Source organism: Patagioenas fasciata, chromosome 2 (assembly GCF_037038585.1).
Source record: "Patagioenas fasciata isolate bPatFas1 chromosome 2, bPatFas1.hap1, whole genome shotgun sequence".
NCBI lineage: Eukaryota > Metazoa > Chordata > Aves > Columbiformes > Columbidae > Patagioenas > Patagioenas fasciata.
In genome coordinates this window covers 147671197-147690389 of record NC_092521.1, presented here as the reverse complement: position 1 = coordinate 147690389, position 19193 = coordinate 147671197, and the positions used below count along the sequence as shown (strand labels likewise).

Here is a 19193-nt window from a genome sequence, read left to right as displayed (position 1 = left end):
ATACCTGTGAACCAATCGCTGGGAAAGTTACTCCTTGCTCCTTAAGATTTTTTATCATAGCAGATATTAAACTAAGCTGTGGATCATTCTTGAATTCATCAGTCCATTCCACCATAAGGGCTTTCAGCTTTTCACAAACTTTTGGATGACCCTGCAAGAAGAGTAGAAACTAGCTAATAACGTAGGAATCTGTTCTTAACTCCCTATTTTCAAATAATTTCACATTACTGTTGATATGAACTATACAGACATTTTATTTTCAAGCCAAGTGTAGCACTTTATTAGAAAAGGAGAACAGTACATCAGCATTGTGTTTGTACTAGTACCATATGGACTAGGCCCAAAATAAAGTAAAACATGGTTAGATAAAAGCCCTGTTTTATCTTTGTTTCACCATGTCTGTATTTAGTGTTTCACCGCTGTTATTTAAGGTGAAAATTATTTTGTATATTTATAAATTAACACACCATGCCCTGCCTTTCCCCAAACAGAATACATAAATAACTGTAGTGTGAAGTGACATTCAGGAAGTTCTTTCTCACAATCAGTCTTCCCAGTAATCTTGTATCCTTCCCCACACACACATTTCCAGTCTTCCAAAAGTAGATTCCATACCACTTTCAGATTACCCCAATTCTCTGTCTGATTTCGTTTTTCTACTAATTGTATAAATCAATGCAATACGTTACCTTATTCAACACATTGCTTACTTCACTGGCAAAATCTCTTGAACAGACTTCTAAATGAAAGATTTTACCACAGTTTGATACACATGCTCCTAGAAGCTAAAGAAAGAAAGATTAAAACTTGGTGAAGATTTTTTGCAGGGGAAGTTTTCAGGAAGTAAAAGCATTACATTAAGAAGAACCTACTGTTAAGGCCTGCATAGCAACATGGGGATCTTTATGGTTCACTCTCTTCATAATAGAACGCAGACAGTCCTTAGGCCTAAAAAGCACAAGACAGATTTTAAAAATGCAATGGAATGAACATTTCCTATTGCACACATGACAACACATGACACCACTAAGGGACAGCAAGCTCTCCTGAACACCACCAGTAAGTTTAGTAACTTGTAAGTGCAACATTTAAAAAAAAATGAATGAATATCACTAACAGTTGTAGCCACTTCCACCTGTAGGATTGCTAGCTTTCTTAGTCCTCAAAACCTCTCAGTAGTTAGAAAGAACTGGTGTAAATACTCAAAAAAAATGTATAAAACCCCTTACAATTAGAGAACTGTAATTGTCTGTAGTCCATTCACCTACTCCTCTGTATTTCACATACATATATAAGAACATTTGCTTACATACTGATTACCAACAGATTTTGCTACATTTTTTTAACTACCACCACTACATTCCACAGCATCTCTTTAAATCTTGAGAATAACATTTATAAAGAAGACATGCAATGAACCAATAAATGCTAAGAAAAATTGTTAGACATCCTACACCAGTTTCAAAACAATTAAATACAAAATTTAAGTCTTATCTACATTGTGGTAGTTAGAAATAATGTGAAAAGGGAATTTAAGAAATAATTTGAATGGGAGTTTCAGACACAGTGTGGCATATTAAAATCTGTGTGACTTTCTGTTATTTTGTTCTGTCTTTGAAGGTGGGGGAAGGCCGAGCAAGGCTGGGTAGGAATTATCATGGGTATACAAGCACTATCTGTTGAACAGCCCTAAACCCTGAAAGAGGGTAAACAGGGAAAGAGGAAAGAGAAGGTAAACTAAGAAATTTTATGCATTTCTGCAGTATTTATAGTAACCTTTTTTCTGGGAAGCAAAATTATTTTCCTATTGAACTGATATCCAAGAACTAACATGAAACTTGGGTATAAGTTACACCACTGCTTGGCTATACTATATTTGGCAGTGGCTACATTTTACAGAAATGTCCACCTCATATTTAGTAGTACTAATTATAGAAAATGCTGTTACACAGCAAGACTGCATATCACTCAGTGTATACCTTCATATAACTAATTACTATGAACGAAGGCTATAAGGCAAGCACTGCCTTTTATCTATTAGTTATCCCAGACTTTTCATAGGATCACTGTAATTAAAAAAAAAAAAAAAGCTTAAATTTTCAGAAATAACTGGGGTTTTAACCATTAATTTATGAGTAGGATTACCAATGTGATATGAGCACAAGCACAGAAAAATACATATCCATTAACTGGTAAGTCAGTATTTATAAAGGTAGGGTGCAAGATCAAGAGTTCAGCAGTTCAGAAACAGGACTATTAGCCTAAGATGTTTTTATTAAGGAATCCAAAGTCTTATTAAAAAGTTAATGAGTAACAAGAAATAGTAAAAAGCAAAACACAATAACAAGAAACCCCTCAGAAATTCACTAAAATGCCTTAAAAAATATATATATATATATATATATATATTTGCTCATATATATAACAGAAACGAGTCCCAATGTTTTAATACGCTCAAATGTTTAAAAAAAATATTTTGATTACATCTAAACCAGAAACCGCTCCAGGCTTACCAATGTTTAGTCCCACAGGCTAAGAATCCCTATGCTAGGCAGAATTGTAATCCTTATTTTCACTTCACATTAATTCAGCATACAGTTTAGTATGTAAATTATGAGAAGGGAAGGCACGCACCCCACGAGAAAAGTATTTTATCTATTTACTAGGTTTCTCTCCAGACCATGCTATACAAATATTGGGCTCTAGTTCCGCTCCAATGATTCTACAATCAATGTTTCAGAGGCAGCAGTGAGTGGGAATAAAAAACCAGTAAGGGGAAAAAAGGGCAAGATACAATAGAAGCTACGCTATTATACACTATTATACCCAGAAAACGTTAACAATAAATTTCAGTTTTAGAGAATAAAAAATAAGGTCTTTGATTGTATTTTTATTTAACAAAGACAAAATTAACCGCAATTGGAATCTAAAACACTACTGTGCACAAAACATTTCATGTATTTTCAGGAGTTTATTGCTTATTTACAGTCTAGAATAACTGACTGCAGGGCTCAAGACTATACAGGTTATCTGGTTTTCCTGCCTGCTCCTTTAGAACCAAGCTAAGTCAGAGCTTCCCGGTCAGCCTGTGAGACATACGCTGCAATGACTACACAAAATGCTACTGAGATTGGGTAACTTGAGGGGAAATAAAAAATCGAAGTACTATGGAAGACTATCGAGTAAGTGGTTTTACTATTCTTTCTTGTATGAACAGGCACAAAAGCAACCCAAGACAAATCAGCTAACCAGAACACTGACTCACCGAGGCAGTGATTAATGCATAAGGAACCAGGACAAAGTTAGGCAAAGCAGCAATACAGACCAACCATTTCTCAACGATAATTGTTCATCACCCACCCCCACTAGAAAGTGCTGCAATGAACATTTCGATTTTCGCAACCATTGGTGTATTCTCCCAGTTGCTACCTTCATTTTTTTTCAGGCATCCTTTTTATTAAGTAACCTTTCTGGCGAAAAAGTTGTGATCGTTTCAAACATAAAGACTAATATGTCTCATTAATACAAAAGGTACAACCATCTCAAAGCCAAATGCAAACAGAATTATACTCAGGAAGTGGTTGGCACTGAACTGACTGAGGGAAGGGGAAGCACTTCATGCTAAAGTGACCTTTAATTTTGCCCTTTATTCTGCTTAATGAATCATTCAAATTTTAGAATATTTTACTCAGTGCTAATAAGCAATAGATGCACTTGTGTATGCATTTTCCTTAGAGAAAACCAACACCATGCAAAAGTCTATACTTTTCCTGTAGTCAGATGATTTAAAATGCCAGTGAAATATGATAAAAGTATTAAAAATAAACAAGTTTTCAATAGTGTTGCATAAAGGCGGGAATAAAAGATTGCTTCTAATGGTAAAACCTTGTTTTAATCATGTTTCCATGTTGAAAAGGCAACTTGCTCACTGAACAATATTTCCCAAAAGTGGGATGCAAACAATGTAATATGCAACTGCTGGGCTGTAGAAGTTTCTAAAGTAAATTCAGAGATTTAAAAAAAAAATGTGTGAATTGTCTTAGAGTTAGACAAATTTTAAATCATCTTAAGAACCTGGTATGTGAAACATGAAGAAATTATCAAGTTAATTCCGCACTACATATGGCAATATTTTTAATATGTTACTGTAAATAAAGGCATATTATTTAAAACACTACTGAATTTACTGTCTTTCCAGTGTTTTCTATTAAAATTATGGCATCAACTCGAAATCAATTAGATTTTTAATTTCACAAAAAATAAAGAAAATAGTTTAAAAGAGAGATTCAGCGGAATTCTAATTTGCTAAACCCTGGTTTAGTTGGTTGGATTAAGGGAAGAAGGAAAATTTTTACCTACTGGCAATTGTCTGTAATGAAGGTACTGCAATGTAAAAATTAACAGTAGCAATTTTGTTACTGAACTGTGCCTAATTTATCTCAGAAAATGTAGCAGCTGTGTAGCATGACAGCTTTCCACCAATTACTCTGGAAGCAACCAAGTTGTTGGTAGACCTAAATGAGACAACGTGTCATGTAAGACTGTGGGACAAAAAGGAAGAACAGTCCTTCCAGTCCATTGTGGCTTCACCTGTAAGACGATCTACATCTCAAATGCTGCAGGTACGCAATGGAGCTTACAGACCGGTACAAAGAAAACCCATAAACCAGAGATTTTATAACCTAAACTTCTGCCAAGAATGGTAATAGACTGGTTAAAAGATTACAGCAGATCCCAGGTAAGAAGACTGGCATCCTTGCCACAGAAATTTAAATTAAGACAGGAGAATTTCAAAAAGCATAACATATCTCATTTAAACTTCAGAATGGGGAACTTTGTCTTGCTTTACCTTTCTATGGCATGACATAATCCATCAAAACAAAGAAAACTCGCTATCAGCAAGTTTTAACAGAATCTGAATTTAAGCAACAAGTCAGCTGGTAGTTTATTACAAGCAGGGTAAATGTTACAAAGGTTGAAGTCACAGCCAGAATGAAACCATTGGGGTTTTCTTTTTTTTTTAATTAAAAAAACACCACCCACAAAAAGCCCAAACAAACAAAAACCACAACTCATAACAGAAATTCCAGCTGTCCCAGAGAAATTTAGCCTCACATTACCAGAAGATCTCGAGCTTTGCCTGTACTCCCAAGCAGCTGTTTCTTGCAGCTACATAATTTGAGCACTGTTCAGGCTAAGTTCCTGTGAGACTAAACCTTGCCTGGGGAAATGCTGTTAACTACAGTCACACACAACAGCACAGGAGTTTCAATACACTGTGATATTTATAAGTTCTCCTCCAGTCTTACAAGGCAATCCAAGTGATTCTCAGAAAGGCCTTTCACTAAACAGCAGCAATAGCACAGCTCTCTTTTTGAGGCTATTGCTTACTCAAATTGTTAGAGGGAATGCTTGGAAAAGATGTGTTTAAGATATTTCCAAAGCCTAATACTACACTGAATAAAAACATAGAATCATAGAATAGTTTGGGTTGGAAGGGACCTTCAAAGCTCATCTAGTCCAACCCCCTGCCATGAGCAGGGACATCTTCAACCAGATCAGGCTGCTCAGAGTCCCATCCAGCCTGGCCTTGAATGTCTCCAGGGATGGGGCATCTACCACCTCTCTGGGCAACCCGGGCCAGTGTTTTACCACCCTCATTGTAAAAATTCCTTCCTCACGTTTAGCCTGAATCTCCCCTCTTCTCATTTAAAACAATGACCCCTTGTCCTGTCACAACACACCATTCTAAAAAGCCTGTCCCCATCTTTCTTATAGGCCCCTTTTAAGTACTGAAAAGCCGCAATAAGGTTTCCTCAGAGCCTTCTCCTCCCAGGCTGAACAGCCCCAGCTTCCTGAGCCTGTCCTCATAAGAGAGATGTTCTATCCCTCTGATCATCTTGGTGGCCTTCTCCAGCCCCTCTCCAAAATATTCCATGTTTTCCCTGTGCTGAGAGCTCCTGAGTTGATGCAGGACTCCAGGTGGGGTCTCACCAATGTGGATCAGTTAGTATCTCCATAGGAAGAACTGCAAAACGTTTGAGTAGAAAATCCTTTTACTTGTAATACATCTAAGTTAAATTGAGCTGTTTCAAAAGTCTATATAAGATAACAAAAGTTTATTCCTCTCATCTGATTATGAGACTGAAATAACTAAATTTTAAAAGTTTGGGGAGAAAAATTCTAAGGTCACTTACCCTGTGCGTGACTGTCCAACTTTATCACAGATGTCTAAGATGAGGCCCCAGTCCTCTGCAGTGTTCATCTCACTGGTTGCTTTCTCTGATGAATAAAATATAAGTAAATCAACATACAAATTAAAAAAAAAAAAAAGTCAAAGATTTTGCCATATTATCTCTTTGTACATTGCTAAATGCATGACAAATCCCTAAATTTAATAAATTCTTATATTAAATTTGTTATATCCAATTATTTTTAATTTCTGAATGTTCACTTGTGGCCATGAATTAAAACTCATAAGCAAATATATATATATATTGGGCTTGTTTTCCCATGTAATAAAGATACAAACAGAATATGACAAAAGTAGTATAGCTACCAGCAGATTGTTATTTCCATTTGAAACTACAAAGTTTAATAGGATATGAATACCCAAAGCATTAGTTCGCTGTTTGCAGGGTCAGACATAACTGGATTTACCACTTCCTCAGACACTGAACTGCTGTGTCTTGCATTTCCTTTTTATGTATTACAACTCAAAAAGGAGGATAAAACAATTCAACAATCACTAAACTTTTATCTCCCCATTCTCATCTCTGCTTTGGATGATATATTCCAGGCTGCTAAACCAACGCTAATCTCACAGAAGCCATTGAGACTCTTTCTTCCAAATCTTTTGAACAGGACAAGAGTCTCAGCAGAAGAGTGAGACAATGGAGAGGGTAGGTGGAGAAGAATAGATTCCACTTCAGAGAGAAAAATAGAGACTCCCTCCCTATTTCTCCCCCAGAAAAGCTTAGGTACACAGAGGATAACAATAAATAAAAATGTTAAAGGAAACTGAGCCTGACACTGCAGATGAATGGAAGATTATCTAACCATGGGTAGACCAAATAGGGTGGGAGAGCACAAGGGAATGCACAAGCAGTTTCCATTATTCACCACACAGAAGAAGGGGCACAGAACAGTACACAAACTTTGTTTTCTATCTCTGCTTCATCTAATATTCACCTCCTAATCAACAAAACATAAAATATGCCTCAGCAATGAGTACCATCCCTCAGGGAATGTCTAAATACTTAGTCTTAGGAAAGTAACCAAAGACTCCTTATAAAAACTTATCTGTCAGGAAACATTCATTATCCATATGAGCACTTGCAAGACTGAAGAGAAAGACAAAGCAAAACATCTAATCTCCAAAAGTTACTATGAATTATTAATCCCAAAGTTGATAGCTTGTCTTTATGAATAAGTTAGTCCTACAAATTTAAGTCAGGTGGCATTTAATTAGTTTCTTGATTCAGAACAAAAATGCAGAAAAGCAAAGCTCCATGGTTATGTGTTCTCAAAGTATTTCTGAGGAAAAATTAAACAGTGCCATATACAACTACAATGATAACACATCAGTTGTACTGCCTGATGCAAGGAAAACAGCAAAGCAGTATAGAGAAATTCTAAATGGAAGTTAGGTAGATTTATACATGTTCTCTCAGATAAAGTAAAAGAGCACTGCTGCTTCTTTCTAAACTCATTCAGAAAACTTGTTTGATTACAAAAAAATGGTCATAATCAACAAAAATATGAAAAATTCTGGGTAGACACCACGTTAACATCTAGCACTAAGATATACCAGCTGATCAACCAATCACTTCATTTTTCTTTCAGTCTACTATTGTTCCAAATTATGCTTAGGACTAGTATAGCTAACAATCAGATACATTCTTAATTTTTAAATCTTGTTCATAAATGAACCATGTCAACTGTGAAGCAAAAATTGAGAGGAACACCATAACGGGAGAATCCACTCAGCATGCCACCTAAAAATGCCAAAACATGAGAACAGAGTAATGAGACTGTACTCTGCTTGTATCAACTATCATTGCTCCAGTGCTCCAGAATTTTTATTTTTTAGTTAGAGGCACCTTAAAAATAAAGAAAAATGAGATGGGAGAACAGGTGGAAGGCAAGGAAAAACCCATAGAAGAACCATGCATTATACTTTTCTTGCTTGTTATTTATTAATATAGCCAGACCTCAGTCATCTGTAGGCAGAATACATGCCACACATGTAAGACACCTGCCTTGCATAGAGTCACCATGGGCCAAGCCAGTTTTCTGTAATTCCAGCCCATGAGCACAGTGGCTGTGCTGCTTCCAAAGCCAGGCTCAAGTCTGAGGCACCAGCATTGCTTTTATGAAACACAGAGCCTAAGTGGAGTTGTACCTGAGCTGAAAGTGTTGCCTGCATGACATGCCCAAAACTAAAAGCAGCTGCCAAGCACAGTCCAGAGACACATGAAGCAGACCACATGGAGGCAGTTTAGTTCCAGGGCTCCACTGTTTCAGTTCACTGCCAGTTCTGCTGGCACTGGACCAGCTCCAGTCACAGTGTGGCTGCATGGTGCTCTCCAGAGCCCCTGGTTCCCCCCAGGCTCAGAGCTCATGTGCCTCCTTGCAAACCCTCACCGCTCTCTCACACCCAACACCATCCTGCAGTCACCACCTCCTTCAGCAGCCAGAGCTGAGAAATCCCATGGAACTGAAACTTTGACCTTTTCCATCATTCTACAGAACAGACAGTTGTCTGTGCTCTTGGCAACAATTGATCCTTCCTTCCTCACAATGTCAGAGAGAAATGCCATGGCAGTCGGTTATGTCTTCAACAAACAAAAAAGTAAAATAATGCATGCTTAAGGTTTAAAAATAAAAAAAACTGTATTTTCTTCTAATTTATATAGTTTGGCCAAAACTACAAATAAGACCGTGATTGATGAAATCCCTGATCAGTATCAACCGCAGTGATTACAACCTTCATTTTAATTCTCAGTAAGAGTATTTTGCAAATTTATCCACAAGTACAATCACAAGTTTTTCTATTATGGCTACATTCTTTTTTGGAAGTTGTACTTAAACCTGTACAAAAGCTGCCATTTGCTTGCAACACCTTCCCCCTTGTTAGGATATTTCCTCTACCAACAAACACTAGATAATTTCTTACTAAATTTCAGTCTGAACCCCAATTTTATTGTGTATTTTGTCTTCTGTAGTAAAAAGCATCCAGTAATTCCCTTGGATAATAGAATTAATTGTAAGATGTGAGAAAAGAAAAAAAATGCTTCTAGAGTTGCAGTTAAATTTTGTCTCAAACAAGGGCAGTTAACAGTTAAGGGCATACTGTGAATGTTAGCAGTACACAAGCTGACACTGACTGTCCACAAAAAAGGCCACTATCTCTGTCAGAGCATTAGCGAGTGACTATCACCTTTCACCACTCTGGGAACAGGAGCAACAAAGACGCTTCGACAAAATTCCTACATTGCATCAGTGTTTTGTAGATAAAATTATGAGTTAAAGCTACTTAAGTTACATTATTTATATTATTATCACTTAAAATGCACGAACGGTCTCTCTTCTAACATGGGACACACATTCACAGCCAAAAACATCTTATGTGCAATTCAGTATTTGCTTACCTCGACTAACAGCTGGCACCCTACCAGCCTTCAGGTACAGCTGACATGTCACTGTCAAACTCTATCTTAGTACCAAAATGGACTCTGACAGGGAGGGAAAAACCAGACATTCGTATTTGAAGTCTTAGGGTGGGTTAGCACAGGAGATAGAAGATAACTCAGACTAGAAATGTTCTTCATCTTCCATCTCTGATCGAAATTAATACTGCCATAGCAGTATTAATGTTTACTTCAGGCCCTGCCCCTCCACCTCATCACTGCTACAAAATCTAACTCAACTTACTGAATGCTAAACCAGGAACAGATAACATTTCAGACTTTATTAAAGCAACTTTTAAAGACAATGCTGGCTCCTTCATGAAATCAGTGTTCTTTAAAACTTATTAATGCTATGTCAAACACAAAGGAAAACAGGACTGTGTGACACAGAAGCACACATGATGGAACTTAATTTCTAGCTTCATGAGAGAGCTCTCTCCCATAAAGTTGTATCACTCAAATTTGAGGCATGGTTTTCCTAGCACAAGTAAGGCCTATAAATTAATGTAGCAACTTTAACCAGTGCAAGACTATAAAATCTTACATCACCTTAGACTGTAATCAGTACTTATTAAATTTTACAAGTGTTATTTTTCCTACTTCTGCCTTTATTTTTCTAGGAGTTATTTAAAATTATTTTCTTACTATTAATTCCACAAAGACAGACACGGAAAGTCTCTCTAGATCGGAGGAGACTGAGGGGTGACCTCATTAATGTTTATAAATATGTAAAGGGTAAGTGTCACAAGCATGGAACATCAATAAAATTCTGACTTCTCTTCTGATTTTCTGCATTATTTAGAAATTATAACCAAAGCAAAAATATTTGCACTGTGATTCTATTTGAAGTTACCTGTTACATATAAAACAACTGCAGCTGATCATTTCAGGACAGAAGGAAGAAACCTTTCTCAGAAGAAAAAATAATCATTTCCTAAAAATTCATAACTGTCCTAAAATAAATTTATCACCAGATTTAGGAAGCACTATTACACAGAAGAACTGTAGTACATGCTGAAAAAAGCCACTGCCCAACTTAGTGGTTGACTGTTTAGGTGCTGGTAGGAGAAATATAAATATTGCCACAGATTTCCCATGCAAGCTATGTGTTAGTCACTTGATTTCTCTGCCTTAGTTCTGCATCTTAACAACAGCATTTTACTGCTTTATTAAAATTTTGCAAGAGTAAACACTCTCATCGATATTCAGATAATGCAGTGAATATCATGATGCATTTCCTAATGCAGAAAACTTAATGACTACCCACTGGTAATGACATTTTTAGAGGGAAGTCTTGGCAAGCTTGAGCTTCCTCAGCTTTAGATTTTACTAAAGTTTACTAAAAAAAAAAAAAAAAAAAAAAACAAAACAAAATTCAATCTTAGAACTGAGCTATTTTTCTACTACAAAGTCTCAAAGATGTTAAAACTACCTAGAATTTCAAGAAATAACAAAAACAGATCAAACACCCCCAAAACCAACACTTAAACCATACCTGATTTGAAACAGTTAATATGAGAATATTCTACTAAACTAAGGTTTCATCGACAGAATTCCATTATCCCAGTTGCATATCTCTACAATGAAATACTCAAGTTCTCAGTAACTGAAGTTACAAATAAAAGAATGGCTATAGAAAGTCTTCAAAAGAGCAGCTAAATCTTCACTCAGACTAAAACTACAACCAGTTTCCAGCATGATTAAAAAAATACTCAAAAATCCATTGTATCAATGTAAACACCACAGAATTAACAAAATATTTAACACTCGCCTCAGTCTTCTCTCCCTCTCTCCCACTGAAAGTCTTGCTTTCTTCCTAAGGCTAAATAAATAATTTTCCCCCTTTCTATATAAATGAAAATACTAACATTCCAAAGTATTGTAAAAACATAAACATACCTACTTCACCTTTTCAATATAGTTTAAATAGTCCTGAAAGATTGAAACCGATGGCAAATTTTTCTTTTTGTAGCATTTCGCCAAGAAATTCTGATTACATACCATGCCACATAAGTAAAGTTAAAAAGTAATTTTTTTCTTTTTGTCTATCAAATAAAATGAGCAAACACATTTGTTGGCCCGTTATACAAACAACACCGCTTGAATGTTAACCACTCTGCATTTCACTAGCATGCTCAGAACTGCACAGAAGAATACGTTCACTCAAATTCCATTTTGCAAAAATTGAAAATAACCTCTTACAGGTAATGCCACCATAGAAAGAAACTAGAATTCCCTGCTGAACCATTAACTTCGGTAAAGCTATTAAACAACCTCTTCAGTTTAACTGTATCTCTATTTACAATATTCATAAAATGTCCTTATGGGACCATGTATAGAAAGTGTCCTATGAAAGCACTGCTAGCTGACCCAAGGCAAGGCAAGACACGGTGACTAAGCTGACGTGAGGCCACCTCAGCTCATTCCTTCAGAAGAACATGTAGGATCTCCCTGTGCATGAGGTAGCACAGCCAAGACGGACATCGCCCAACTCAGTAAGCTGAGCAGAGTGAAGGCAGAAGGATTCAAGATCTGGTAAGGCAATACTGAAAAAAACAGTAAGACAAGGTGGGCAAAAATAATTTAGAAGTTCAGTCGTCTTATGGCAAGCTCTAACACATCCATGTAACTCAAATTACCTTTCACCTAGAAATATTACAACAGAGTAGGAAGGTGAGCATATTAGAGACATACGAGAATGATGATGATTACTCTGTAAACAAGGTGCATCACAGTCATGCTATACTAATAAATGGCACCAGGACCTATTTGCAGAGCACCACAAAACAAGGAGAAGCAGCGTTTCAGAAGGAAGATCAGTAAGAGACTTAAAAATAACACTGTATATTTTATGTGAAAAGCTATCAGCTACAGGAACAGACTTTACATGTTGGAGAACTACTTTGATTCTTTTGAATTTTTGTATTATAAAGCACACTGTCACAGCTGAAATGAGGGGAAGCACTTAAAAATGACAGCTCTTCCCTAGGAAAAAAGAAAAAAAAAGAAGAATTACCAGGAAAGTATAGTCTATAAAATCTCCTTTGCCTATGGAGCATACCATGTTAGCTTCAAATTGCCCAGCTGAACTCGAAGTATAGTGACTCATTTTCAGAAAGGGATACTGAAAAATATTTTCTTGTTGGCTGTTAGACAGAAGGGATATTCCACTCATTTTTACCCTGTCAGTGTTGCCATTTTTTCACTGAGAACACACACCAAAGGTATCTTTAGTGAGAAGTTCTTGCTTTTCACCAACATTTATAAGTAACTGAAAAGGGAGGTGGCTATAGCTCCTTTCCCACACATTTTCCACTCAGCCTCCCTGTCAGCTCACAGCTAATGTCCCTAAAACAATGCTGAGAAAAGTAGTAGGCCAACTTGGGCAAAAAAGTGCCAGCCTGATGACAAGCTGAACCAATCCTTGCAATTTTTCTTCCTTTGCAGCCAGAAGTTAACTCACAGTCTGCAGAATCTCATCTGCAACAATTTTCTCTCCTTCCTTTCGTCAAGCCTGGCCTAAATAGAGAAAAGCCGAGTTCAAAAAGACATTAACTGGATGTTTTTGAAGATATTGACTAACCAAGGGGATATATCTGAAGAACAATGAGTTTAAATAGCAAGAGTATTTTATTAAAATAAATTGCACCATGGGAATCACGGTCATAGCATTTCTTCCATTCTAATACATCGAACTATACACTGTGGTACCCTAACATCCCTACTTCCCTACAATCATGTGTAACTCATGCATATTATTAAATATGTAAAGACTTCCTAGTGTAAAATGGTCAGTAACCGCTATAGTTAATAGAATGTGGTAAAAATCATTGCAAGTCGCATCAGGTTGACAGTTCTACTACATTACTGAATTACCTGCTTAATTTCCTATTACTATAAGTAGTAAGCCTCAGTCTTTCTTCCCATTCCTGTGCTGCCTCAAACCATTACACCAGCTACATCTATAACTAGACTGACATCCCAAGCAAATGCAAGAAGTGCCTTCATCTCTTGCTGAGCATGTGGAAGAAAAATCACGCAAAACCCCCCATGTTTTGTAAACACCTGCTCTCAGTGTCATGTGCGATTTTATGACAACTCATAGCAGAACCTGTATTTATTGCAGTTTATAAAACTTTAAAACTAATAAGCTTACAGGAAAAGCTCTTCCAGTTCTCTTCTTGCAACACAGACTAAGTTTACAATGCTTGACATCAAGTTAAAGTTTGCACTACATTAAGTCCAGAGTCACAGATTCTACTCTTGAGATAACATCTAAATGACATTTCAGAACTGTTTTAGCAGTAAATTCTTCATCAAACTACACCGCTACATTACTAATTAGCCTGTCATTACAGATTAGCAGACAGTCTTTTGATTCTGAAAGCACATTTTCCCATTATTTTGCCTGCATGAAACGTACAAATAAACCCTCCTTTCTCAGAAACAGTTCTCTGGGAGTATTTTATGATTTAGGTCGTGAAATAATGGCAGAAATAGACTTCCCATCAAACTAATAAGAACACCATTAATTTTAACCCCTTAAATGGAAGGTTTGAGTCTCTTAATTATAACTTCAGCAGTCTGGCATCTTGAAGGTTTTTTCAGTGGTTAAATTCCAATATCATGTTCTTTACTTAGACACACTGTCAAAGGTTCCCAGACTTGATTGTGAAAATCCACACCAACTTGTGTCACCAACTAGTATCCCTTCGCATTGAAATACTCCTAAATATGGTAAGAAGAGTTCAGAAAACAAAAGCTGTTTGGGATTGATCCAGAGATTTGGACTCTTTGAGTATGACAGTGAACTACCTTCCCAAACCTCTGAGCAGCTTAAAGCATTCTTTAATCTTATTCATTTAATGGCAGTCTTAAGCAACATTCTTTTGCCTAACATACCTAAAGAGGAGGTGTATCCCTCAAAAATTTCGGTACAAAGTTGACACTAAATTGTAAGCTATTATGGGTGATCAGGTACCACAGCAGGAGCATGCTAACAGGACTAGCCAAATGGAGAAATTTCTCCTTCTCAACTTAGAGATACTTATGCTCCTCAAAACAATGGAAAATAGTTTAGTTCCAGATGTGTTCTCTGCAATTCATCACCCTAAATGGTTCCAAAATCATTTCCAACTATTACACAGTACTGATTAGCTGTCCAGCAGACAAGACTGCACAGCTATCACAGCAATACTACCAATGACACCAATGTCCAAATTAATATTAAATTAAGAATAGTTATTTACTGCCTTCCTGCTTCAGGAACCTGATTTTCAAAAGAAAATTTTCCTGCTGGACAAGAACAAAAGCAGAGCACTCAACTCGCACTCTGAGAAAAGAACTGAAAAATAACGCTACTACTTGACAACTTTTGGAAGTTTCCCGAGAACACAAGAGCTTACTTTACAGCTGACGTTATCTTATGAAGCCTGCCAAGAAGTTCATCCAGATAATAGCACATTCCCAAGGGGCCTTGGGAAGAAAAGCCCAGGGACACTTTCCTGGAGACTTCACCATTCCTGTCTCCCTGGCACAAATCCAGTTAAGTGATGGATAAAGGCAGCAGGCTCCTGAAAGTGGGCTGCTACCAACTGCACAGCTGGCTGCTCCTTCGATCTCCCTCAGGACACCATGGAAGGGCCCAATGAAAAGAGGCTGTGTTTACTGGTGAAAATTAGCCCATTGCCCACTGTCTGCTCTTCCAACAACAATTTGAGAATGAGTGGTTATTCCCCTGTGCTCACACAGTATACAGAATAATACTTTTGAAAAATACCTACTGGTGATGGTTACTGGGCAAGCACAGTAGGTAAGGTGCTGGCATTCTCTGCATCTATAAAACAGCAAATAACCCACCAAAGTAACAGTTGGGTACTACTACCCTGTATCATGAAGACAAGCATCAGACGTAGCTCTAGAGGAATCCACTCAAGCAGTCTGATCTTCACTGCTAGATAGTGGCCTTAGGAAGTAAAAAAGTGAACATTTGCCAGAAACTCAGCTATCACTTTTTAACCTTATTAGCTCAAATCATTCTCACAAATAATATAATCAAAGTTTCAATGCTTTAATGGTCCACAGAAAACTGGTCAGCAGTGCAATATCTTCCTCATTTTCAACTGCCAAATTACATTAGAAGACAGAGAAACAACTAGGAAAAAAAATTCACTTTTCAGAATTGTCAGCTTCGCCACCAAAGAAATTATAAATAGAAGTGCACTTTTAGAGGAAAAGTGTTCTTAACTGCTCAGAATGGGAAGAAAATCGAGCTGTGCTATAAAAACATGCAAAAGACTAAGAATTCCTGATAACATACATACAGAATTTGTGTCACAGTCCTTTGTCTATGCATGAACCCCTTTCCCCAGAAAAAGATACATACTTTCCAACCAGTTTTGAGTTGTTTTTTCTCAAAGAGCTGGAAGAATTAAATTGGAGCCCTGACTTCTGAAGTTGGAAAAGAAACAATGTATTTGTAGCTGAACGCCATAAGGCTAGTAAAGAAATTCATTCCAAGAAACATATACAGTGCTATACTCTCCAAGTATGAGAAAAAGTCCTTCTATATTATGCTGTTCCCCAAAGCTTTTCTCACTCAAAGCAAAACAGACATCAGCAGCAGGTAGGAAACAAACTGTATTACACAATCACAAATCAGACCTGCAAAACAATCTTTTAACTGCCTATATGTTATTTTACCTTCAGTTTGGGCACATCAGCATTAAGCACAATTTTTGTCAAGTAAAAGCCAGGCATTTCCTCTCCATCTAGTCTGGCCTCGGAACAAGCAAGGTGAGGATGAAACCTGATCACAGCACGTCAAGTTTCACTTGAAAGGGAAAAAGCTCCCACAGGAATTCACTTTAAAGCACTGAACACAAAACGCTTTGACAATTTTCTCATGCCTGCCTGTGAGGCAATTGCAAACACTGCTTTTTTACTTTTCATCCTTCCAGCAACGATCCAGCATCCCTCACTACTTCTGCTATGCTGCAACGTTACCTCTGCCAAGCAGGCCAGTGTGTCTCCCACAGGCATCCCCGCGCCCGCCCCGCCAAGCCGGGCCGGGCCCGCAGCGGCCCCGCCGCCCCCGCGCTGTCACCGACCAGGCCGCAGCCGCCGCCGTTCGCTGCCAAGAGGCGCCCCCGGCCCGGCCGCTCCCCGCAGCACCATGACCGCTGGGCCGCCGCTGCTGCCCCCAGCTCCCCGCCAAGGACCAGCGAAGCCAGCAGTAAAAGGCTTGGCGGAGAGCGGGCAAGCAGCCCGGGGCGGAAGCGGGCGCGGGGTGGCAGGCAGGGCCGGCGGCGGGGTTACCTCGGAGGGAGGCCGGGGCGAAGGGCCGAGCCGCGTAGGGCCGGGGCGCCTCGGCAGCCACTCACCCACATCCTGGTCGAAGGGGTTGGTGGCAAAGAGCGGCATCGCGGGAGCGCGACGCGGCCAGCCCTCCCGGCAGCGCGGCGGCGGAGCGAGAAGCCGTCGGCGGCAGCGGCGACTCCTCCTCCCGCCTCGGGTACCTCCGCCGCCACCGCCTCCTCCCAGGGCCAGGGAGCCGGCCCCCCGCGCGCAGCATGCTGGGAAACCGCGGCTGAGCCCGCCTCCTCACGGCTCCGGCTCCGACAGCCGGCCCCGGTCCCAGCCCGCGGGGAAGCCCGGAGCGCCCGGGGAGCGGGAGAGCCCCCCAGGCCCTTTCCGCAGACACCCGCGGCCCGAGCCGTGCCTGGCCCTCGGCAGGTGGGTGAGCGGCGGCTGCCCCGGCTTCGCCTGCCACCCGGCTCCAGGTGGCACCGGCACCGCCCCTGCTGTCCCCCAGCCAGCCCCGCCCCCCCAGGCCAGGCAGCTTAGGGCCGGCAGGGCGGCTCAAGGCGGGAGTTTATTTAGTTCAGCTGAGCCCTTTCGTGCCACCCTAGTTAGGAGGTGAAGCAGTTTTGTCCCCAGACCCGTTCGCTCCCTATACACAATTTTCAGAGCGTCCCCATAGATCGGGCTTACTGAATCTTATGGTGGTTATGACAGCATCTTTCCCAGCACAGCGCGGGAGCCTGACCGATTCTCCACGGTTAGATCCTGCTGGGATCAGTAGTTTCCAGTTGTTCACAGGGCCTTGAGTATCCCGTGGCCTTCAGCTGCACAGACGTATCTTGCTGCTTTACTTTGTATGATTATCTTGTTGGCTTCAATGGGATGTATCCCACAATAATGATTTGATTCATAGGATATTACAGGTTCTGCCTATTCTTGCGGTCACATAAAACTCAAGTCATATCATTAAGGACTTTTAGTACTGTTTAATTTCTCTGCACTAGCTGAGTTGCAAATTAAGCAAAAAAGGGCACATGCATAGACACCTCAAAGAGCAGCATGGGCACATCACAAGAGTGCAGACAAGAAATTGAAAAGACATTACTACTGTTTGCAGTGCAGAAACACTAGATGCAATCAATAGCACTAACCACACTCAATAATGAATGTGATTGCGTGCATTAGGCTGACTTCTGACACATCAAATGAAAACTACACATCAGACTTCTTCCCATGGGGATTTATGGTCACTAGACACTTCTTTATTTTACTAAACTTTTTCCCAGATCTCGAGTTTTGCTGCTTTCCTTACCCACAACAACTGTTTTCAGCACCTGATGTAGGTTAGCGTTGATCTACTGCTTAGGACTGCCTACTTTTAAGGAATTATGTGTTTTCTTTGGATTCTGCCTCAGTTCAACAACATCTGCTAGATATTCTCAGAGGATGCTTTACGTCCTTGCCATTCATCATTTCCCATTATGTTCACAAAAGACATATGGTAGATGTTCTCAGAGCCTGTTTTATCCCCTCCTTTTTCAACCCTTCCCTCTGATGGGTTTTATAATGAGTTGTACGAATACTTTCAGAACAGGCAGAGCTTTTGTGCAGCAGTCCTGCAGCAAGACCAAACGCAAGAGATGTGGGCAACTGGGGTTTTAGACTGTCTTCAGCCTAAAAGGATTCCAACCCAGCTTCACTTCCCACACGACCCCTTACTTAGCACTTTAAAAAGGTAGTCTATACCTGGAGAGCATCTTAAGGCTCTGTAGTCATGAGTCATATTTTGTTCCTATAACATTTTTTTTTTTTTCTGTTGAACACAGTGTGAAGTGCAAGAGTCCTTTGAATCCTGTGGCCTATATTCTATCTCCCTCTTTTCCCTGTCCCGTGGCTCCAGCATTCTTCCATGGCACAGCAATGGGTGGTGGTTAGAGTGCTCTTCCCCTACATGTGGGGTTTCTCCTCTCAGGCACAGATGGCTACAGAAACCATCTTTTCCACCTTATGTGTGAGTAGTGGAATGAGTATGCTGTTAAAAAAAAAAAAAAAAGGTGTGTTAAGCTTCCTTTGTTGGATGTAGTTCAAAATAATTGTGTTATTTCCCACTGCATTTGAAATGGGACTTGTGCTGCCTAAGTTAGCTATCCAAAAGTAAGGAATCTAGTTCAAAGGTAATCTCAAATTGCATCTCATTTC

General features: G+C 39.3%; 1 protein-coding gene across 1 annotated transcript in view; it reads right to left on the bottom strand.

Moving 5' to 3' along the window:
• Window positions 1-17265, bottom strand: part of STAM (signal transducing adaptor molecule) — a 32786-nt gene extending 15521 nt beyond the window's left edge. The window contains exons 1-5 of the mRNA XM_065831264.2: window positions 17075-17265; window positions 6198-6282; window positions 873-948; window positions 690-785; window positions 5-151 (exon numbers count right to left, since the gene is read on the bottom strand). Coding sequence (XP_065687336.1) covers window positions 5-151; window positions 690-785; window positions 873-948; window positions 6198-6282; window positions 17075-17114 — 444 coding nt within the window. The 5' untranslated portion in view covers window positions 17115-17265. The remainder of the gene's footprint in view (window positions 1-4; window positions 152-689; window positions 786-872; window positions 949-6197; window positions 6283-17074) is intronic.
• Window positions 17266-19193: the final 1928 nt, after the last annotated feature.